At 27.5% G+C, this 24,543-nt stretch overlaps 7 protein-coding genes across 7 annotated transcripts; 3 read left to right on the top strand and 4 right to left on the bottom strand.

The window, feature by feature from the left end:
- Nucleotides 1-125: 125 nt before the first annotated feature.
- On the top strand, nt 126-2,483 carry PmUG01_11044000 (conserved Plasmodium protein, unknown function; the record flags this gene model as incomplete). The annotated part of the gene is made up of 1 exon (XM_029006102.1): nt 126-2,483. One exon carries the CDS (start codon nt 126-128, stop codon nt 2,481-2,483), a length of 2,358 nt encoding a protein of 785 aa, XP_028862625.1.
- Nucleotides 2,484-2,907: 424 nt separating this feature from the next.
- On the bottom strand, nt 2,908-5,649 carry PmUG01_11043900 (conserved Plasmodium protein, unknown function; the record flags this gene model as incomplete). Its single annotated transcript, XM_029006101.1, has 3 exons — nt 2,908-3,095; nt 3,589-4,078; nt 4,291-5,649. The coding sequence occupies 3 exons, from the start codon at nt 5,647-5,649 to the stop codon at nt 2,908-2,910; spliced, it is 2,037 nt and encodes a 678-aa protein (XP_028862624.1).
- A 1,387-nt stretch (nt 5,650-7,036) lies between these two features.
- Nucleotides 7,037-14,974, bottom strand: PmUG01_11043800 (conserved Plasmodium protein, unknown function; the record flags this gene model as incomplete). The annotated part of the gene is made up of 3 exons (XM_029006100.1): nt 7,037-10,168; nt 10,248-14,570; nt 14,759-14,974. 3 exons carry the CDS (start codon nt 14,972-14,974, stop codon nt 7,037-7,039), a joined length of 7,671 nt encoding a protein of 2,556 aa, XP_028862623.1.
- A 1,607-nt stretch (nt 14,975-16,581) lies between these two features.
- Nucleotides 16,582-17,277, top strand: SF3A2 (splicing factor 3A subunit 2, putative; the record flags this gene model as incomplete). The annotated part of the gene is made up of 1 exon (XM_029006098.1): nt 16,582-17,277. The coding sequence occupies one exon, from the start codon at nt 16,582-16,584 to the stop codon at nt 17,275-17,277; it is 696 nt and encodes a 231-aa protein (XP_028862622.1).
- Nucleotides 17,278-18,002: 725 nt separating this feature from the next.
- PmUG01_11043600 (conserved Plasmodium protein, unknown function) lies at nt 18,003-19,412 on the bottom strand (the record flags this gene model as incomplete). The annotated part of the gene is made up of 1 exon (XM_029006097.1): nt 18,003-19,412. The coding sequence occupies one exon, from the start codon at nt 19,410-19,412 to the stop codon at nt 18,003-18,005; it is 1,410 nt and encodes a 469-aa protein (XP_028862621.1).
- Nucleotides 19,413-21,912: 2,500 nt separating this feature from the next.
- Nucleotides 21,913-22,435, top strand: PmUG01_11043500 (conserved Plasmodium protein, unknown function; the record flags this gene model as incomplete). Its single annotated transcript, XM_029006096.1, has 2 exons — nt 21,913-21,991; nt 22,128-22,435. 2 exons carry the CDS (start codon nt 21,913-21,915, stop codon nt 22,433-22,435), a joined length of 387 nt encoding a protein of 128 aa, XP_028862620.1.
- A 532-nt stretch (nt 22,436-22,967) lies between these two features.
- Nucleotides 22,968-23,762, bottom strand: PmUG01_11043400 (conserved Plasmodium protein, unknown function; the record flags this gene model as incomplete). The annotated part of the gene is made up of 1 exon (XM_029006095.1): nt 22,968-23,762. The coding sequence occupies one exon, from the start codon at nt 23,760-23,762 to the stop codon at nt 22,968-22,970; it is 795 nt and encodes a 264-aa protein (XP_028862619.1).
- Between the last annotated feature and the right edge of the window lie 781 nt (nt 23,763-24,543).

Here is a 24,543-nt window from a genome sequence, read left to right as displayed (position 1 = left end):
AAGCGAATTTAGGAACATTGCATGGTCAGGCGAGTTTAGGAACATTGCATGGTCAGGCGAAAACTAACGGCATTGCGCAGTTAGGAAAATCGTTTTTCCTTGCCTGGTTAAGCTGATTTTGGAAAATGAAAAAAAAATTGTTTTTAAAAGGTGCGCTAAACATAGAAAAGAGATTTTTTTTCAGCGCTCATCGAAAAGAACAGGTTAACAAAATTGTATATGAGTATTTTTATTTAGAAGAAAAAATATACAAGGTGATTGACCGAGCGGATGTAAGAAATTTATTCCTGGAAGACAAAAGAAAGTTACAACAAATAAATGGAGGAGAGGCACACAAAGTAGATAATAAGAAAAAATTAAATGAAAATGATTATATAAGCGAAAAGCAGTTAAAAGATATAATAAATGACAACACATTTGACAAAGAGTTAAATAATGTAGTTCTTAAGCACATTAGTAGTTATGTAAATAGTAGCAAATATTTTATACATTTGTGTGTATTTTATATATACAATAATGAAAAAAGAAAGTTTGTTGAATTGATGAAAAATTTTAACAACTACTGTTTTAGTTATGAAGATCTGTTTATACTATTCTACTTAATATGCAGAATAAATTATAAAGATATGCATATAATTCGTAGCATTTTAAACATTTTTGAAATTTATTATTATAAAATCGATAATTTGTTTTCATATAATATTTCTAATTTATTTTTTCCCCCTTATAATAATTTACACCTAGCTATAAATAACTTACCATTACCTTATAAAATTAAATTGATTAATAGTGCTGATAAGGGTTATCATGAAAAAAGTCAAAGTTCACCTGAACGTTCAGGCGATAAAGTTGTGGAGGAAAAAGAGGAAAGAATCTCCTCTAACGAAACTACGGAAAAGATCACAGGAAATGGAAGCAAAGAAAATATACAAGATAGCCAAAATGGTAATATTTTAAAAACTGAAAAATTGAATGAAAAAAAAAAAGAACATATCAAGAGCAATAATTTATTGACAAAAATGGACGAGAGTGAATGTGAAAATATACTGGAAAATTTACAAGATGTGGATATGGAAAAGTACGAAAAGCTGATATCAAAAGACAGCATAAAATTTATTAATTTAAACATAAAAAAGGAAAAAAAAAGGATGAAAATTAAAGAAATGAAGAATGAAGGACTCAAATTAAAAAGCGCGCTACTAACTCAAATAAAGACGGAAGTAGAAGAGAAAAATACAGAAAAAACAGGAGAAGCAGACGCATTTGAAATAAAAGAAGTATTAACAATTTTTATTAACGATAAAAAACTAGCTGAAAAAAATTACTACATAAAAGATTTTATAGATGTCGTTGTGCATTATTTCATTGAACACAATGATGCCTTATGTAATAACCTTTTAATACTTCTTGTATTTATGAAAAAAATATGCTATTATAACAATAAGAAATTAAATATCAGTATTGAACTTTTGTTAATTAATTACATAAAAAGTATGAATATTTTGTCTGAACAAGACATATATAATTTTATAAATGAAAAGATAATGTCTTTTGAGAATATGATACATGTCGAAAATGAGGATAAATTAGACGAAAAAAATAATAACGAAAATGTAATATATAATAAGGATAAGAAGTCGAATGATATATTAGAGTTGTTATACAACCAACAGTATATATATAATTTTACTCTATACGATGAAAACATGTTTTATGAAAATAAATTTCATTATATAATGAATAAAATTTTAAAAAATTATTTTTTTTTAGTAAGTTATATGTTAAGACTTCCCTTCTTAAAATTACACATTTTGAAATCTTACTTAAACTCGTTTAATATGTTCATGGGGTTTTTTATAAATAATAAAAATATTTTCTACTCCTTTGATATTGGTGATATAGCTTTTATATGTACGTGCTTTTTAAAAAGAAAAATTATCAAAGTGGAAATAGTCGACAAATTGTTTTCAGTGCTGCATTACAAAATTGATGCATTCTTAAATTTATCATCGCGGCATAGCTACAAAGGAAAGAAGGACAGTAGAAATCACAATATTAAGGGCAACAATAATGATAGTATTAGTGACGATAGTAGCAAGAGTAGTAATCATCATAATGACAATCGTAGTGATAACTCAAAAGCGAGCAGTGAAAACAACACGAAAGAAAATATTGAAGAGGCATGCCCCTTTCACATCAATGACATTCTTGTTTTTCTTCATTTCGTTCACTTTTACAATTTAACATTTGATGCTTTGTATAAACAATTATTAATGATATGCTTCAACAAATTTGTTTGCTTAAACGACACACAACAATTAATATTTTTTAATAGCGTAGAGGGAATAAAAAGAAGAAACTTTACAAATGATGAGCAGAAAAGCTTATTAGATTATTTCATGTATGAAAAAAGTTTGCAATTTTTTTTAAACCGAAATAAAAATATTCAGAAGGAGTCATTAGGGTATTTGTTTATCAGCTAAATGTTAGTTTCGACAAATGGGAAAAATTAGTAACATGAAATATAAAAGTGTAATTAGAGAAATGTAATGTTAGTCATGTATTAGGTAATGCACTACTTGGCAAACTAGCATGACAGCATGGGGTGATAATGGGGTGGTACTACGTGGTGATAATAATACGTAGAGATGCAATTACATGGTGATGTGAATACATAATAACGTAGTATGAACGAAGATGGGAAATCAAATAATCATGTAAAGCAAAATTAGTCAAAATGAAACAAAAAAAAAAAAAAAAAAAAAAAAAAAAAATGATAGATAAAATAGAAAAATAACGTAGAAAAATAAAGTAGAAAAATAAATAGAGTAAAAACAAAAGAATCCAAAGCGAGAAGCACAATTTTGGCAGAAAACAAAAAACAATAAAAACTATACTACGCACAATTTAGATATCATTATTACCTCCTTTAATTAAATAGAATATTATAGAATCACCTACTCTTAAATAAAAATTATGGTACACATAGTCGTGTTGTAATCCTTCTCTCTTTAGAAATGTAAAGACTGGATCAAATTTTTTTTCAATTATAAAGTAGTTTCCCCATAAAATGTAGCTTCTTTTGCCCATCTTTCCTGTTAAGGTGTCAAGACGTAAATGGGTAAAAATTAGAAAAGGATAAAGGTGCATACGATTATGTAAATGCAGAGATGTACGACGAGTATATAAAAATGATTAATGCGTACGTACGAATCTACAAATGCGTACATACATACATAGAGGCATACATACATACATAGAGGCATACATACATACATAGAGGCATACATACATACATAGAGGCATACATACATACATAGAGGCATACATACATACATAGAGGCATACATACATACATAGAGGCATACATACATACATAGAGGCATACATACATACATAGAGGCATACATACATACATAGAGGCATACATACATACATACATACATACATACATACATACATACACGCATACATACATACATACACGCATACATACATACATACACGCATACATACATACATAGAGGCGTACATACATACATACATGTCGCTCATACGAAGGCAACTAATATGTGGGCATTGAAATACCAGGCTCGACTGCTTTATAGGTGGATTTCATAACAGTGACATCTATTCCAGAATAAATGGTTTTTATATGCTTTAAGTGAGGAAGAAAACATTGTGCGGATATTAAATTATTTTCTTTTATTAATATTTTATATTCATCTGAGTTATACCATAATTGGTCATCCAAGTGATTATTATAAGATAAATATTTACTCAACTTATTTGAAATAAAACTAATAGAATTAAAATCAACAATTCCAATGAAGTTGTATAAATTTATAGGTATACATATATAATCATTTGAACACACATCGTTATTTATTATATGAGAAACATTTATGTCATCTCCATTATTATATGAAATATCCTTATGGATTTCTATAGTTTTTGATGAATTGCTCTTCAGTACATTAAAATTAAAATACACATAGTAATTGCTTTTTTTTTTGTCATATATATACTTGTACTTGTAACCAAACCTGTTGTTATAACCTATGCACCCCTTCTCTATCTGCGAATAGGGGAAGGCGTCAAAACGCAGTGAAAGCAATTCACATGTTGGCATATGCCATTGGGTTAACAGGAAAACAAATATAATGCACTTGTCAGCAATGCACTCGTGTAACACATTCAGTAAGGTGCATATATGCATGCAAGGAAGTACGGGCGCATGCAAGTATGCACGTGTGTATGCAAGTATTTATACATGCACTCCTCTTTTACCTTTGCAATAAGGATGCAGTCCATGCGGAACGATGGCTTGTCCGTGTAGAGGTACTCGTACTTGTAAAAAAAATTAAATGGTATAAAATAAAGACCATAAGCTCTTTTGAAATTAGAGTATATATTTAAACATATATAATCCAAAAAATCGCTAACATATATATAAATAATTGAACATGTTTTTTGAAATTCCAATAGGTCAGTACAGTTTAAAAATGATAACACATTTTGTAGAATTTTTTTTTCTTTAAACAAATTGAAAAATTTCTTCGAAAATATCAGTGCACCTGTTTGGTGCTTTTCGCGAAATATGCTTTTTTGTCCGTTTGTCCGTTCGCTGTTAATACTGGAACAACTGTCCCTAATGTGGTTACTGGTGGTGATACTGTTACAACTGACGATGCTGTTACTACCGATGATGCTATTACTGTTGCTGTTACACTTACTTGCATTATTTTTTTTGTGCACAGAGCTACATTTCTTATGCATCGTATAAGTATCTCCTGGTAGCAGTTTTATTTCCATCGACTTAAAAGACGACCTAAGCGTTTCTTCTTTGTCGTCTACGCGTGAATTGTTAGTAGGATGTACATTTCCTGTTCCGATACTTTGAAATAAACCCTTTTCGTTTCTCCTAGTAGATGTTTTATAATTATCATCAGTTAAATTATTTTTTATTTTTAATGAAGAAAATTTCGCTTTTTCGTTAACCACTGCATTATTTGTCACCATCTGCTCGTCTTCTTCTTCTTCTTCCTCCTCTCCTCCCTCCTTTTTCTCTCTATTTTTTTGTTTTAAATTTTGCCCATTTTGTAACTGTGTTAACATGGTTAATGATTTTTTTTTTTTTATTTTTACGAATTTACTGTATCTCTTTTGCGGTGTTTTTGTTTTTTCCTCCAAATTATAAAAACAACCATAATCTAATTCAAAATAATTTGTATTCTTTTCCTTGTCATAATCTTTTTTTTTTATATACCACAGATCCTCTCTTTTATCTTTCTCTTTTCCTATCTCTTTCTCTTTCCTATTTGATATTCCTTTAATGAAGCTATTTTTTCCCTTTATATGTGTGCATTTATAAAATTCTTCATTATCTTTCGTTTTTTTTAAATTTATTTTTATTTCTGTGCCTTCCTTTTCCTCCTGATCACTCGTAATATACTGCTCTTGGTTTTCTTCATATGTGTTATACGTATCAAATATTTCATTGTTAAAATTTTGTAAGTCTTTTTCATTTAATTTACATATATATATATTACTCTTAATATCAATATGATTTTTTTTTTTAATTCTATTTTTTATATCTTTATATAAAATGAACTGCCTCTTTTTATTTTCAGGTATTTTATTTCCCATCGTAGAGGGGTATAGAAGATTATGTGTGTGCAAGTATGTAATGCTGCGTATGCTATAAACAGGTAACAATGAGCAAAGCACAAAGTTTAGCCTCGTATTGGTATACAGTAATGTGACATATCGAAGGGCAGTGTGTGTGTGTATGTGAGTACATGTATGTATAAGTGGGTGTATGTGTACCTGTACATATGTATGTGTACCTGTACATATGTATGTGTACCTGTACATATGTATGTGTACCTGTACATATGTATATGTACCTATACATATATATATACTTAACTGTACGAAACACCAATTTTAAGTGATAACAAATATTTTCTTTTTGTGAGTACTGTACTAGGAAATTAAAGAAGTTTTCTTCATGGACTGAACTTTTTTTTTTTTTTTCTCACCTTGTTTTTCTTTTTTTTTCACAGTAATATTTTTTTCTTACTTTTACTTATGCTGTAACGTTTTTTCCTTTTTTTCGCCTTCATGTTTTTTTCTTATCTAACATCGTAACCTTTTTCCCTTTTTTTTTCACCTTAAGGCTTTCTTGTTAACATTTCACCTTTTGCCGCTTTATTCTTTTTTCCTTTTTCTTTTTCTTTTCCTTTTCCTTTTTCTTTTTTTTTTTTTTTTTTAAAGAGTACAGGATATATGCACATGTGTACTGCATATAGTACGAATTTAAAAAAAAAAAAAATTTTGAAAAAAGGAAATTTATTCAGGTATTTTAGGAACTACTTAAGAATGTATTTAACAAGGAAAAATATGGTAAGCTAGGGACTGATTTCGAAAATTTTTATCTGTTCTTATTGCATTATATTGACATTGAAAATGTATGTGCTGATACCTCGCGAACTCAGCAAAAATTGTGCCAACGTAAAAGTGTGCAAATTGAGGGGTCACGGGGGAAAGGGGGAAATGGAAAAACAACAAATGAAAAATAATAAATGATAAAAAACAAATGATAAAAAACAAATGATAAATAATAATTGATAAATAACAAATAAATGATAAATAATAAATAACAAATGAAAACAAATGATAAATAACAAATGATAAATAACAAATGATAAATAATGATAAATAACAAATGATAAATAACAAATGATAAATAACAAATGATAAATAACAAATGATAAATAACAAATGATAAATAACAAATGATAAATAACAAATGATAAATAACAAATGATAAATAACAAATGATAAATAACAAATGATAAATAATAAATGATAAATAACAAATGACAACACACGTGCAAAAAATGATAGGACAGCATAACAAAGAAGGGGGTAACAAATGAGGGAATACAAAATGACGGCACACAATGCGAAAGGAAAAATTTCTTCGCACTGGCTTTTTTCCGCAGAAGGGGAAAACGTCCCATTCCTGCCTTCACTTTAATGATTTTGCATTTTTGGGCAGGTTTTTTATAATCGTTTTATATATTTGATATATATTTTGTGGGAAGGCGGAGGGATTATTCCTTTGCTTAAAATAAATTAAATGCTGATTTGTCAGAAAATAATTCATTATAAAAATAAGTTTGTTTTTTATATTTTTTTTAATATATTTAAAATGGTTAACAAAATGGACAATACATAACACACAACAAAGGACACTCATTGACTTTTCCTTTTTGATTAATTCCTTTTTTATATGAAAAATACATTCCCCTTTGCTGTTAATACAACTATTGTTAAAAAATAATAGCATATATTTTTTTTCGTGCGACTTTTTCCTCTTCATTTTTATAATATGAAAAAATAATACACATATTATGGTTAAAATAAATTTTCTGTAATGCTTCTTTTTATTTACAAAAACCATTTTTTTTTTTATAAAACTTAGTTTTACACAAAGTAAACAATGATAAATACTGAAAAGCACGTTAAATATTTGTAAAAATATGTAAATGTTGTCGTTAATACTATGTACAATTAAAAAACTATGCTCTCTTTTTATATCCGCCTTTCCGTTTTGGTATAAATTATTAATCTCTTCTTCATTATACTTGCTATATATTAAGGTACACTTTCCATAAAAGGAATTTATAAATTCATTAATTTTTATGTATATATCTGCATTTTTATTATTCGGTAATATAAAGAGCTCAACCCTTTTATTACATGCTTTGAAATTTATTTCACATAAAAATTTTAGCAATAACTCATAAAAAAAATTAATAAAATAATTTACACTCGTTAGTATCTTTTCATCCGAAAAGTCGACTTTTTTATTCTTGTCTTTCTCAAGATTTATGTTAAATATTTTGCAAAAGTAATTGGACTTATCCCCCGTCGGCCACTGTGATTCGTTCGATTGTCCATTCCTTCGTTCGATCCGTTGTCCGCTCCATCGTCCTTTCACTCGTGCACCCACCTTCCCATTGTAAACAAAAGAACAATCATCATTCGATATAGCAGTAGTGGCTAAGGAAACCTCCTTTATGTTCTCAACATTTGGACAGTAGAATGAACACTGTACTTTTCTTTCTTTCCCCTTATCAAAGTGATTAACGCAACATACACTACTATTTTGATTCTTCATATACAAATACTTTTCGTTATTACTTATATAGTCCATGCTGCAGTCCACCTGATTGACTTCTTCATTATTATGATCTACCGACGTGCAGACGTTCCTTTCACGATTTAATTTTTTTAACTTATATAGCAGCAAATAAAATGCATCATATAAAAATTGCAAAAAATATTTGAAATATACAAAATAGCCTATATACAAATAGGATATCAGCATAAAAAAAACAAAGTGATAGTACAAAAGATATATACAATCAATGTTAAAAAAGGATAAAAATTTTGCAAAATGGAAATATAAGGAATTATTTACCATAATTAAATAATTTGCTTCATTTTCAAAATTTATTAATTTATAACAAAATTGTAAAATTCCCTGAATTATGGAATAGTGTGAAAACAAAAAATTATCGCACGTGTGAAATGTTCTAAAAAAATTTTTTGAAAAAATATTCTCTCTTAAAAAGATACCTTTTTTAAAAAAAAAAAAATGCAGCAAAAAGTATTTATTGAGAATTTTCCTTTTTGAGCTAAATAAAGCCATATTTTCAAAAAAAAATGATTTTTCAAAAAAAAAGTTAAATATAATTAACACCATTACAAAGCAGTAGTTGCTGCTACCCTTGCTACTGCCACTGCCTACTCGTAATAACAAGCTTAAGACACAATTTTCAAAATTTACCATTTTTTTAGGTATATAACTAATACAACTACCATAGAGGTGATCTATGCACTTTTCCAAGCGGGACGCTACACTGCGCCTGCTGCTGCTGCTGCTACTGCTACTGCTACTGCTACTGCTACTACTATTTTTATATAAGTTACCAAAAACACCGCTATTAAGACCCCTATTAACGCCGCTATTTTTTATTTTTTTTTGAAGAGGATATTTAATAAATAGTAGCAGGAAAAAAATAATCTCTTTTTGCTGCTTTCTTCTCAATATATGTAGCAACAAAAACAAGGACTTCTTCCATTTTAATAAAATTAACAAGAATATAAATTTATATAAAATGACTTTTTTTTTTTTTTTTTTTTTTCTTTTCAACCCATTTATAAAATTATATTGTCTTCTCAAATATTGTAAAAATTCGTAACATAAGTGATCATTCCACTGATTGTATAAAATTTTAGTGACATACTTTTTCCCCACCATACCAATTTTTGGTGAACTGTTTAATTTATTCATTACCCTTTTATGGGTCAAGCACTGTCTGTATATATATTTCCACTTCCTATACAAACAGTATACATATGAGCAATTAAAAAGACTATTATGGTTGTTTCTTAGTGCTAAATTGAATATACCACTATGTTTAATAACTCTATCTCTACAATGCTTTTTCCTCAAGCGAGTAGAGATATATTTATGCAGATAACTACTGCCACCATTATTATATGACTCCCTATTTTTGTTTCTTTCTCTTTGTAACTTCCTTCTCTTTAGGTACAAGCTGTACTCGTATATTTCCCTACATAAGTAATGAGCAATGTTAACAAAATGAACAATATTCAAGTTTTTAAAGAAAACAAACTTGTGATGGTCAACTTTTTTATTATTACTCCTGTACAAACTGCTTAATTTAACGTATACATCTAATAACACCTTGAGGTTATAAATGTACAATTTTTTGTATTTTCCACTAAAGTAGTGTGACATGATATTATGGGCATCATTTTGTTTTATAATATTTTTTTTCTTTTTTTTTTTTTTTAAATATGAATATACTTTTTCATGTCTACGTTGTCCTTGTACTACAACCCTGTTGCTCCTCCATTGGTACAAGCATTCCCCGTTGTTGTCGTTTTTTACATATCCACCACTATTACAACTGCTATAACTATAATTTTCGTGGTACTTATTACCCTCGAAGCTGAACAAAAAAGAGTCAGCTACATTGATCACTTGGTCCTGTGCACCACGTTCTTCCACCCTGTTCACTATCTTTGCTTCCTCCGCTTCCTCCGCTTCCTCCGCTTCCTCGCTCTTCCAAATTTTTTCCTACTTCCCGTTTTACATAATCAATATATTCACTCAGATTTGTAAAATTTAAAAATTTTCTAACCAGCAATTTAAAGTCAACATTTGCTTTAGTTGATAAATTATGATAAACACTTAACAAGACATCTAGTAGTAATATGTTACTACTTTGCACCTGTTTATTTAATTTTTCGAAAAAAATCATTTCTTTATTTGATAAGATGTGTAAAGTACGGCGATGATAACCATGACTTGGGTCATCACAGTGGTCATGATGAAATAAGTTCCTCATAAGTTTATCCCTTTCACTGTTGAAACTACAATTTTTATACAAAAAGAATAAAAGCATATCACTGTTCATCATTTTGAAAAACGTTTCGTATAAAAACAAATATTCAAATATTTGATTAATCTCATTTAAATTTATGATATATACTCCTTCTATCACTTGTTCAAATAAGTATAACCTTTTTGTGAAATTTAAAAATTTATGAATACTCATTTTTTCCTTCCCATTTTGCAAATACTTTCTACTGTTATACGCTTTTCTTAAATGGTAAGTTAAATGGTACGTTTTTAAAATTTTATTATATTTTTCACTCATAAAAAAAGCGTCCTTACAGAGCATATCTGCACAGCAGGTAGTGCACGTTGGTTCACATTTCTGCCTCCTTTCAACTTGGTCATTTGTAAGTAAAACATCATAATTATATTCATTTTTTTTAAAGTAATATGTATTACTTAAATTTAGTTTATTGCAAAAAATTATTTTGAATAATTCCCTTTTACATAGCTGAACGATGAATTCCTTTTTGTTCACTTTTATCATATTTTTTTTTTTTTTTTTTTTTTTATTTCTATTCCATTTTGAAAATATCACCTCCCGATTAAACTTCGAGAAATTGCGTTGTTGCTCCTTCTTTTTATAAATATAAAAAGAAAAGAGAAGAAGAAAAAAATTATGGCAAATTTTCATATACCCAGTAGTAGAAATAGATTTATTCAATTTGAAAAAAAGATATTTCTTCTTAACCTTCTCAAGGAGATTTAGCAGTGTAGTACACATTTGTCTATTCTGCCTTCTCTCTAATTTTAAACTCAGCCTATGTAAATTATTTGCACACATTTGCGATGAGAATAAACATAATTCGTATATTTTTTCATTTTTTAGAAAGTAATTACTTAATACTGTTGCTTTATGTTTGTACTTCATTTCGTCTTGCTTCCATATTGTCTTATTTTTTTTTGTCGTTAAACCGATTATAGCAGTAGGTTTTTCCTCATCTCCTTTTTGATCTCCCCTAACACTGATGCCTCTTCTCTTATCACAGAAAACCTTTTCGGATAAAACGTTAACCAATCCTAGATACAACTCTTTTGCATGGTATCTGCTTGTTACAAGGAATTTTCCGTCGCTGTGCATCTGTTCGTCGAAAGAAATCGGTCCCTTCTGTGGTTGATCTTGCATTACATTCTTACTTTTACTCGTAATTTTACTCGTAATTTTACTTGTAATTTTACTTGGTTTTTCAATTTGTCTTTCACTTGGCATTTCACTCCGTTTTTCATTTTCATTTTTATTTTCACCTTTACTCTGCTTCCCCTCTGCAGTGTTTCCCCTTCTTCCCAGGTACAGCGGAAAATTCGTAAATCGCGTAAAGTTTCTACAGGTGTACGTAGTAATAACAAGCTCAAGATTTAAAAATAAATAAAAATAGTATAAAAATATAAACAACTGATAATTATTACTTTCAATGAAAATCATAAATTTCAAGAGGTTGATATGGGATTTCCTCTTTTCCTCCTCTTCTTCTTCTTCTTCTTCTTCTTCTTCCTCTTTTGCCTCTTCCACTTTTGTCTCTTCCTCCCTTTGTCCAACTGCATTGTCCTCTATCTCCCCCTGAATAGGGTGTAAATTTGCAAACACGGTGTGGTTAATAATATTGAAAAATATGTACTTGAACTTCGTAATAACAATTTTCATTATATTATACAATTTTTTTATTTTTTTCATATTATAATGAAAATAATGAAGCTTGCTACTACTAGTATATATTTCATCCGCAAAAATCATATTATATATATAATTTTTGTCCGTTAAAATGCTACTTCTTACTCCGTTTTTTGAGAAGGAAAAGACCATTTTTATATTAGTTTTCATCAACTGTATATTTTTAAGTAATATATCGTTTAAATTAACTATATGCTGCATTTCATCAAATTGAATAAAGCTTTTTTCAATGAAGAAAAAAAAATTACTATCATACATACTTTTCCTCTCCCTCAAGTAATCGTGAAATAGAATTACATATAAATATAAAATATGCAAGGATGACTCTTCTAATGTATTTAATTTTTCCATGTGGAATCGTAGGTATTTAAATAATTCTAAGTTCTCCTCGAAATATACCTCGCACAAATAAAAGCAGAGTCCTCCACCACTGATGCCACTGTTACTGCTGTTGTTACCATCGCCATTGCAACTATCATCACTCCTACTATAATCATTGCGTCTATTACCACTTCTACAATTCGCATCTCCACTTCCGTTCGGACCGCCGTGCACGAATTTGAACGAGGGGAACATGCGGCTTCCATCATTCATGTTGAGCGCAAAATATGAATCGTCACTCAGGTTGTCATTATAATATAGTAGAAACACTTTTTTTTTTAACTGAAAAGAGTCGACAATTCTATCTTGCCTGAAATACGAATTATATAATAATCTTTTGAGGTAGTTATTTTCCCCTTCTTCATATTTTTTAGTAGAAATTTTTTTTCCTCTGCTCCCGTTGGTCTCATGATCATTGTCATTTTGACCTGTATCATTGTTCTCATAAATCGAACTGTTTAGCACTGCATCGCTTGCAGAGGTATTCATTTTGTTTTCATTACTATTAATGTATTCATTAGAGTTTACTCTTACTTTGTCATTTTTGTTTCTTCGAATATTTTCTCCTTTGCTACATGTCCTGCTGTTGATCCGCTGTTCATTATACTCCTCTCCCTGTGAGTAAAAGCATGTGGTTTGAAAAATAACACTCTCGTTATTTGTTTCTTCTTTTTTATTCCTTCCCTCATTTAATAGTTTTTCATTATTACTATTTGCTTCTGCTTGAATAAAAGGAGTAGAACTTTTTTCCACTGGATATGAAAAATTGACATGAATATCTAAAATTTCGTGTATTTGAATATTTTTAATATTAATAATAAATATTTTTTTACTTCTTAACTTATTCCATATATCTTTTGGGTCATTAAAATTGTTCATAATATATGATAAGCACTTTTTATTTTCATCATTTTTTTCCTCTACCATTTTATTTTTTAAAAATTTCTTAATTCCATTAATGTCTTTTTTCAAATTGGATTTTTCCAATCTTTCCAATTTTGCATCATCATCTACGTCTACTTCTTTGTTATAATTCTCAGCTTTGCTAGAAGCATTTTCGTTGAGGTTCTTCAAAAAGATAAATGGATTTGTCTGCTCAAAAGAAACAAAATATGAGCTATTAATCTTATAGCATACATTTAAGTTTGGTTTTAAAGGCATGCGGTAATTTGAAATTTTTGCTAAAATGTGTTCCAACAAATTGACAAAGTACTTGTTATTCAGGAAGTAATTTTTATACAAGTTAAACGAGGCGAACTCATCACAAGTGGGTTTACGCCTTCTGCTGATATGGCTATCACTATGGCCTCTTATCCCATCGCCCCCATCGCCATACCCTAAATGGAAGAAAAAAAGGTAGAAGAAATAATAAAAGGAGTAGTAGAAGACCAAGGTATTTAATACTCTCTCCTCATTGCTCAGCCACACTCGACCATTTTTTCTTAAACTTAAAATCATAATATTCTTTCTCTTCTTATTCCAAAACACAGATTTATAATAACTGCTGTTTTCTGTTTTCCCTATGTTTTTTAAATTCATTTTTTTTTTTAAAAGTATATCCTGAAAATTTATAATAACATTAAATTTTTCACAAGTAACTAAAATTAAGTTTCGTAAAATTTCAACATTATTAACACAACCATTCAATTTATCTATAAGTAATATGCTTCCTTCATTTCTTATCTTTTTTTTTCTCTTTTTTAAAATATTGCAAGTCAGTACACCTTCTAGGTCTCCAACAAATAAATAAATCAAATTTTCCTCATCCTTTACTAAGTAATTTATACTCGTTATGGCACTTTTATGGAATTCGTTTGTCAACTTTGTAACTCTGTATTTTTTTTGTTTTTCATTTTCTTCCCCTACGTCATTCTCCTTCGCTTCATGTTCCTCTGTTTCGTTGTCGTCTTCATCATCCTCCTCTTTCCCTTTTAGAATTCTTCTACTGTTTATTAGAAAAATATTTCCATTATCCGTTCCGTTAATTAGTAGGTTAAATTTTTGCAAGACGCATATCTGTTTGAGAAGAAATTAAAAATGTAGATGTGTAACAATGTGTATAAGAAGTGATAATGAACTTGGCAGTAGAAACATCGTGCTCTTAAAAAAGCTTTGCTTGGGTATATATGTACGTAGAAACATAACACAAAAGAACACACAAAATCATGCAACTATACACTCGCAGTCGCGTTTTCTCTTTTAACCTTCGTTACAACGGAGGTGGTAAAATTTCTAATGACCTTAACAAAAATAATTTTCCTAAATAAGTGCGTGCCTTTTTTCTTAAAAATGAATATCCTTCCATTTGTAGATCCGATATAAATAAAAGCATCGCTCATATATAAGGAAAAAAACAAAACATCCTTTTGCTTATTTCTTTTGTTCACATTTAGTTTGTGTAAAAAAGCAAATGTTTTCATTTTTATATACAGCTCATCTTAATCTACTTCACTGTCAAATTGTGGTACAGCCATCCATGGCTCATTTTTGTTTCATTATATTTATTTGCCTCTTTTTCAACAATGCTAAGTTGTACGTACGTTCATAATATGGCTACGTACATCATACGTAAGTATAAATATATATATATATATATATATGTTTAAATACTTATGTAAATTCATACATTAATGGCACAGTTGTAGAAGTTGCTGCTATTATTTGCTAATCCACCTCTTATACACCATTTGGTACGTTTTTTAAAATTTTGACTGATTTGTACTAAGACTTCTAATGTTTTACTTGCTAAAATACTGAATATGAATCATCTTCACTATTATTTTTTAACACGTTATATATTAATAATGTTCGCGTATTTTATTCTTTTAATTTTCCTCTTCACTATACATACAATACAAGATTAACAGTGGTTTGTATATATATATATATATATATATATATATATATATATATATATATATCACTACTGTTTTAAATTGTGTCGTTTACTTTTTTTTGTATTATTTATTTCATTTATTATATTTTTTTTTTTATTATTACTATTTTAGCAACTTTGAGTTTTTTCATATAATTTATGTTTCTATATTATGACAAAATGCTATATATTTATTATTCATAATTTTTTTATTCTCATAATGTAGTAGGGAAAAATAATTTATTAAATATTGGCCTTATTTTCGCGGATGCCAAAAGCGCAAAATATGTATAATTTGCAGGACTAGCATAATAAGTATAATATTATACATATATATTTATATATATATATACGTATAATATACATGTACATGTAAAATATATATATATACTTATATTTACCTATAACATTCTGTATGTACTATATTATACGTACTATTTTGTGTATGGTACGTATGTGTTTTTCGTAAGGTAATAATACTTGTTATTTAATAGAAGGAAAAAAAAAAAATATAATTATAAAAAAAAAAAAACAAAAACAAGTATATGAAATGAATATAGCCATGGTAATTCGTTATCTAAACGGGAAATAAAATACCGAATAAATTTAGTTAAAAAGTTTGAAATTTATGAAATTAAAAAATTATTCTTTTTTTGAAAATTTATATAAGGTGTCTTGATGAAGTTGTTATATTCATCTTGTTTCTTTAAAAAGGATATAAAGAAGAAGGGAAACTGTATAGCAAAGTAGGAAAATTGCTTTAATAAATTATGTACATATATGTGTGCATTTGTTGAATTAAAGTGAAAAGAGGAAAGAAACAGAGGGCGAAGAAACGCTTAAGGGAAAACCAAAACGAAAAAATAGCACCACCACGAAGTTCCTGTGTCGTTACAGCATACTTGAAAAAAAACATATACATATATAAATATATGGATATGTATTGTTTCTCCAAACTTGTTTTTTCCTTTCCTCATTTTGGTATTTTATAGTGCACCTTTTTATGTGTTTGTCTATCCTATTGTGTCAATTTAGTAAGGGTGTGCTATATATTAGCTTAATTTTATAGTTAGCCTTTCATATTAGTTAATTTTTCAATTATATATATATATTTATTTATATACATTTATACGCATATATCGTTGCAAAAAGATGGATTTTCAAAATCGTGTGGGGCACAAAACGGGCAGCGGTATGCCACTGACGAGGGAAGACATAAATTTAGAAAGAAGAGAAAGACTAAAACAATTAGCATTAGAAAATATTGATATTACAAAAGATCCGTATATTTTGAAAAACAATGTTGGTATGTATGAATGTAAACTATGTTTAACTTTACATAATAATGAAAGCTCATATTTATGTCATACGCAAGGGAAAAAACATCAAATGAATTTGGGACAAAGATTATTAAAGGAAAAAAATGAAATGGCTGCTAATAAGATAGACAAAGTAGTACCTGAACCCAGAAAAATTATAAAAATCGGAAAACCAAGATATGATGTTACCAAAGTGAAAAATAAAAAAAATCAACGAGGAATATTATTTGAATTATCCTTTCCTAATATTAAAGAAAATACGAAACCAAAATTTCGTTTTATGTCCTCATTTGAGCAAAAAATTGAACCGCCTGATAAGAAGTACCAGTATCTGTTATTTGCAGCAGAACCTTATGAAACTATTGCTTTTAAAATTCCAAATATAGATATAGATGAAAATGAAGATTTTTATTATAAATGGTTTGAGAAAAAGAAAATATTTGTGATGCAAATTCATTTTATTAATACCCCTGATCATTTACGTATGCGAGACCATCCAAATTTTTTACCGCCCCCTATGAGGTGGTAATTTGCAATAAAACAACTGCAATTATGTTGTTCTTTTTTTCATTGCGAAAAGTAAGCGGTGTGACTGCAGGGAGTTTTAATGTGATAACCATCTATTCCAGAAAAGATATGCCTTTATTATTTACTCAAATTTTTACCTTAATTTTTACCCAATTTATACTTTCTCCCCCCTCCCCATTATTATTAGCCCGATTTTTACCTTATTTTTTGGTTATACAAAAAAGTATTTTTTTTATGTAACATTTTTTAAATGTTTGCAATTTTACAACATGTTATTCTGCATATTGCATAATTTATTTCGCATTTCGCATTTCGCATTTCGCATTTTTTTTTTTTTTTATATATAAGCATTTAAAGAGTCTAAATAATTTCAAAAAAATTAAATTTTAACCATTCATGTAAAAAAATTAAAAATATACAAATGCTTTTTACATTCTTTTATTTTTATATTTTTACGCATATTCAATTTTTTTTCTTTTTTTTTTTTTTTTTTTTTTTTTTTTTTTTTTTTTTTTTTTTTTTTGTATTTCTCAACACATATATACATGCACTGCAAATTATGCATTATGATTTAGGTACGCATGTATTTTACAAATATATACACATAGTACATTCATATACATTAAAGTAGTTATGTAGATGATAATAAAAAAAAAAAAAAAAAAAAATTCATAAAATGTTTTATACATACTATTATTTTCAAGATTAAAAATTAAGCATAGATATTTAAAACATAAAAATAACAGTTGTCATTATTACAAAGAAATATACTAAATTAGAAATTGCTGAATTAGCCATTAACAGCTTGGCAGCTTCTTTACATGTTTCCATGTCTTTGTTAATTAAACTCTGTTTAAACTCTTTAAGCAATATAATATTGGATTTAGGTAAATTCGGCACATTTGTCTCGCCATTTCCTTGTCCGCTTGCTTTCCCGCTCACTTGACCATTATTTTCGCCTTCAGAATTTTTTAATTTTTTAAGTTTTTTCTTCTTTTTCTCTGCCTCCAGTTCGTCACTGGCGTTTGTTATGCATATGTTCAGGAAATCATCCAACTTCGAAACGGAAAATTCGTTTTCGCTTAGCTTATCTAACGTAAGAAAATGTTTAAAACTATCGACTTTGCTATCATAAATGGATTTGCACATCTTCGTAAATTTGCTAGGTACAATTAGGGCACTTTTATCCTGCGAAGAATTTCCAGTTGAAGCGGTAGAACTGTTTGATATTTCTTCTCGACTCTCATAACCTAATTGCGAAAACATCTCATTTTCATTTTCACTATTATAGACATCAATTTCCTCAAGATGATTATCGTCAGTCGTTTTTTTTTTTGATATCATATCATCCAATAAGTAATGAAGGGTAAAGTCTGATCTTCCTTCCGAAATTCCGTTGCTATTATGTTTTCGTACATTTCCATAAAACGATATATTTAACTCACCAATATCTTCTTTCTTTGTATGTTTTGAAAAAGTGAAAAAGAATAATATAGAACCATTTTCAAAATTAGCACTACTTATGTCTATATTTGAGTTATACAAATTAAATAAAGTTTTAATAACACCATGAAAGAAATCCTGTTTTTCTATAAACCCCCTGCTCATCATACCCATCCTGTCATATAACTCATTTTCATCATCATTTATGTATTTCTCCTCTTCATCACTTACCAATTTGTTGGATTCATATGTTGCTGGTTTGGCGCCGGCATTTTTATTAAGTGCAATTTTCGTATCCATAATTTTATATGGTGCAACTTCATCCATCAACTGTTGATCATGAGATAGTGGCTGTGCTATAAGAGGATGTTCAATTTTCTTAACTTCCTTGGTTTGTTGTTCTTCACATGATGATTTTAAACTACCGTCTTCCTGATTAACTAGTGTACATTTTTGATCATTTTCCTTTCTTTTTCGTTTTTCCTCTTCTGTTGAGGGTTCTTGCCTTGATTGTTTATAATAAGTATCATAGTGCCTTCCTTGTTCAAAACTGTGTTCAACGACATCATTACCTTCTGCAGATGAATGATGTTCACTTTTTATGTTGTCCTTAGTACCATCAGTGAGTATCACATAACAATTCAAAAAAAAATATATAAGGAACAATAATGGGAAATAACATGTTTTAACCATTTTGGATTTTCAAGAAAATTTCTGTTTAATTTAAAGAAAGACTTTTGAACCAATATTTTCTGCTGTTAAATAACAGTTTTTTTAATATTTAAAAAAAAAAAAAAAAAAAATAGTAACTAGAAAGATATGTATAATTATACAAAATAGTATTTATATATTATATATATATGTATGTATTTATTTATATATATATATGTAATATTTATGTACATAAATATATGTCAATGAGGATAGTCCCAAAGTAAAGGGGAAATTAATATGTTGTAAATGAAAAATGAAAAAGCAAATATTTCTAATAACGAAAAATTAACATAATTAAAAACTAACACATTATGTTTAAAATTAATAAAATTTATTAAAAAATTCGGAAATAGCCAATTTAATTTAATATATGTTTTTTTTTTTTTTTTTTCCTGAAAAGAGATGCGTTCATAGATTTTTGTTCAAATTGGTTATAACTAGCTTTTTTTTTTTCTTTTTTTTTTTTTATATTTTGTTTTTACTTGGCTGCAAAATGGTTATCTTAAAATGTATCTAGAGAATACGATTACATTGTTATAACACCTCACTTCTGTATTATCACCTTTGGTTGTATCTTGGTTGTCGTTTGGCTTTTATTTATTTTTTTTCTTTTCTTCATCTCTTTGGTTGCAAAATGATTATTTAAAATGTATGTAGAGAATACGCTTATATTTTTATGGCACCTCTTTTATTTCATCACCTTTGGTTGCAACTTGGCTATTTGAATTTTTTTTTTTTTTTTTTTTGTTTATATTTATCCACGAAATGGCTGTTATTCCTACATATTCTTTAAATTTATAGCTGTATGTTCATAATTTTTTTTTTTTTTTTTTTTTTTTTGTTCATATTTTTGCACGAAATGGCTGTTTTTCTTACATATTCTTTAAATTTATAGCATATATGTTCATAATATTTTTTTTTTCGATGCCTCCGCACACAAATTAGGCACTTATTACTGTAGAAGTATATTAAATACATGTGTGTTCATATATTTATCTACATATATTATTTATACGATGGTATGGTATATATACTGTCATACATTGGTATATATTTGTAAATGCATATTCTTACACGGATTTATTTTATTTTGATATATAGTCATATCTAAATTTATTCATATGCATGAATTTCAAGATTGTTGACAATTTGAATTGTATGACTATCGAATAGTATAACGTATTAAAGTTGTACGTTTTTGTCTTAAAGATATAGTAGCAAGTCCCAAAGATTAAAAACATTATGTAAAAAAAGGAACATTCTGAATATACGAATTATTCATATTCCCCTATTTATATAAATACTAATTGGGGATATATTTCCAAGTTTTTTTAAATAATATAAATATAAATAGATAAATAAATAAATATATATATATGTAAACTGCATAAATTGTACACTCAACATATTATGTATATGTTGAATACCGCCGTATGAAAGTATTTTCTGGTTCCTCTCTTCTTGAATTTTTTTTTTTATTATTTTTTTTCATTTTTACACTATGAAAGGTGTTAATATGTTGACAAAAAAAAAAACAAATTTTATTATGAAATTGTATGTTTTAATATTTATAAATGATATGCAAATGAGAACGTTTTCAATTTTATGCTTTTGTCATGAAATTCGTAAGGATACTTGTATGGATAAATAATACATGTACAGGTGTGTGTAGTATATATTTCTTTAATATAAACAGTATAACAAAAAAATTTTTTTACTGTTTCAGTGGTTTCATTTTTTAAAACATTACCATCAACAACAAAACTGGGAAAACAAAATACGTAGTCCTTGCACGTCTGTCATCTTTTTAATCTACAAATTGATTTATACCTTTTTATGGAGTGCACAAATTTTACAAAAAAAAATATTTTATTAAATCAAATTGATTTGAACTGAAATTAAAATTACACTGAATTAAACTAAAATTGAAGTAAAATTATGCTATATTAAGTTGCTTCCTTCATTTTCTTTTCTCTTATTTCTTTTTGAAAAATATGCTTTTTTTTGTAATTTTGTTCGAAGCAAAAGTGTGTTAAAATTTTCAACTCTCAAATTCATGGAAGAAGAAAAAATATATCATATGTTTTCTTTTGTTTATGGTGAATGTAAATTATAAAGATACAATATAAAAGAAAAAAAAAGAAAACTCTAACATGTTTACCATTACGATGGAAAAAAAAAAAAAAAATAATTTTTTATATAAAAATATATATTCATAATTGAAATGTGGGTTATAAATAAATACTCATGTATTCCTTTAACAAAGAATAAATAAACATATAGGAAATAAAATTGCATTTTCTATTACATACATACATACATACGTATTTGTATATATATGTATACGAGTTTGAATGCGTATAATTTGTACATTTGAGAGCGCTATAGAGAGGCGAAGTATATACGCCTTCCATTTTCGAGTATAATTGAGTACATTTTTTTATTATATCCATCTTTTTTTTTTTGCCGTTTTTGATAAATGTTAAATCTTATACCAAAAAGAATAGTATCGAAAACATTGCTCTTTGGAAAAAGGCCAGTCCAAAGGATCCGAGTTGGTAAATTGAGGAAATTAAGAGAAAACATTTTTTTGGGGGGGGATTGATAGTTACATAAATACATTCATATGTATATGTGTATGTAGGTACGTATATATAGGCCCAATATCGGCTATTTTGTTACCTTTAATTTTAGGAAAGGATAAGAATGTTTTAGAATTGAGCTTAAGTGATGTGAACTCCATTTATGATGATATTGACGAAAACACAAATTTACATAATAAGGATTACAATCCGTTGAAGTATAGCGTATATGTAAAATATAAAATATCCGCATTGAACCTAATTGAGGCGTATAAAAATGAGGAAAACAAGAAAACTGCATTAACAAATATTAAATGGTATGCAAAAATTAGGGATTACTTTTTTATAAATTTTTCTAAGAACCAGATTGAATTAAAAAAAAAAATGGTTCCGAAATTTTTTTATCCAATGGAAAAATAATTCTTCTCATTTCACATTTCGTATTTCACAGTTCGCTTTTCGCACTTCATATTTCGAATTTCCCTTTTTGTTTTATTTTTTTCTTTTTTTAAATACTTGAATACTATCCATTTAAAAAAGTGTCTGAATATTCATGTGCCTCAAGTGTGGATGTAGAACATATTGCGCAGTTGCTAACAAGTCTATTATGTACATATAAGCGTACGCGCCTAAGGACGTATATTTATATATATATATATATGTGAACATATAACGAAGTGCATGCATTCGAAGATTAATATATAGGGGAAATGCTCCTTTTTGTTTTAAATTAAATATCAACTATTTACGAATGGGAAGCGTAAAATAAGAATATATAAATGTGTACTAGTATTCGTTAAATTTTTATGCAAAAAAAAAAAAAAAAAAAAGTTCACTCTTGTTCGCTGTGTGCATACACAACGTATGTACATTAATACATGTATATACATATTAATGGTAAGAGGATTGATACGTTTCCCCGTCGGTCGAAAAACTCGCGTAAAACCAATTTTTACATATCTGCTTCTAGGCCATTAGTATCAAAATAGAAATATTTATTCCACTTATTCCTGTCGTAGTAATCAAAATACACTTCCTTGATTTGAGGTATATCATCAAGGTTAAAAGTGATGACATTCTTTATTCGTTTAATATTTGCATTTTCTTCTTTTTTTTCATTATTATTATTATTATGCTTGTCCTTTATATCTGGAAGGATAGCATCATCAATTTTGGACTCTTGTTTATTTTCTATTAACTTCTTATGATAATAATATTTGGAATTGGCAACATCTCGAAACTGTTCAAACATTTTTAATTTTTTAAATGAGTTTATTAAATTATTTTTTTCGTTAATAAATATATTCATTAATTGTTCTTGGGTCAATTCTTGAAAGAATTTTACCTTTTTCCTAGAGATATGTAAATCTATATTTTTTTTTAAAGTTTTTTCATTTGATAAAATAATTAATGCATTTGATATAAATTCATCTCTATTGTTATAATGAAAAAATTCATCATCTTTAAGTATATTGTACAAATTATTGTTTCCCTTTTTTATTTTTTCGTATATTGTATCATTTTCATAAATATATGTTTTAATACCTATATATCTGAAAAAATTACTGGTCCACATCCAGTACAATTTTTCACTGTAGCTGTCCATGAAATGCACATCATCTAATGAACATTCTTCAGCTTCATTTACGGTTCTTTTTATTTTTTCATAAATAAAATTTTCATTACAAGTGCACGAAAAAAGGAATAGATACAATGTGTGAAATAATATACATAACTTCAACTTCATTTTGTTTTTTTTTAAGCACATTTTGTCTGATAATTTTAATTAAAGTCGGAAAAAATTATGAACAGGCAAGGTGATAAAAAGGGGAAAGCTTTTGCGACAAAAAAGAAAGAAAAAAAGAACATTAAATAGACATATACAAATATGCAGCATATATAGCACATACGGTATATACAGCACATACGACATATATAGCACATACGACATATAGAGTAAACTCTGTCTAAGTAACAAATACTTTGCTTAATAATTTTAGGTCTTTTTTTTTTCTTTCCTTTTTTTTTTTTTTAACATTATAAAGATGAAGAATTTGGATGTTATGAGTTACACCCTCTACAAGTGAAGCCTATATGATGCTGGTTCTTTAAATAATAAAAATTTGTTTGATGCTAACACATATATATATATATATATATGTATGTACTATATTACATATACATGCCCACACACAGGTGTGTGCTTAATATTTACACAGACTGTGTTCAATTTAGGCTTATTTTTAATCATCCTATTTCTGTTTAAAAATATTTATTTAGTAAATAAGCAATCTTTTAAATGTCTTCTTTTCATTCTTATGCAAGTAGAGTCAATTTAAAAAAAATTCGATTTTTTCTAACTTTTTAATTGCATATATGTAATGTTAAAAGGAACTTGAAAAATTAAAAAAAATAATATTTTTTAAAAATGTACGCAAAAATTTGCTCATAAAAAAATAAAAAAATATATGAGGGTGCTTATTACAGATTAAATCTACTAAAATAAAGTGGAAATATGTTAGAAAATT

The sequence above is a fragment of the Plasmodium malariae genome, assembly GCF_900090045.1.
Source record: "Plasmodium malariae genome assembly, chromosome: 11".
Taxonomy (NCBI): Eukaryota; Apicomplexa; class Aconoidasida; order Haemosporida; family Plasmodiidae; genus Plasmodium; species Plasmodium malariae.
The sequence above is the reverse complement of the archived record's forward strand: the minus strand, read 5'-3'. Positions and strand labels throughout refer to the sequence as shown.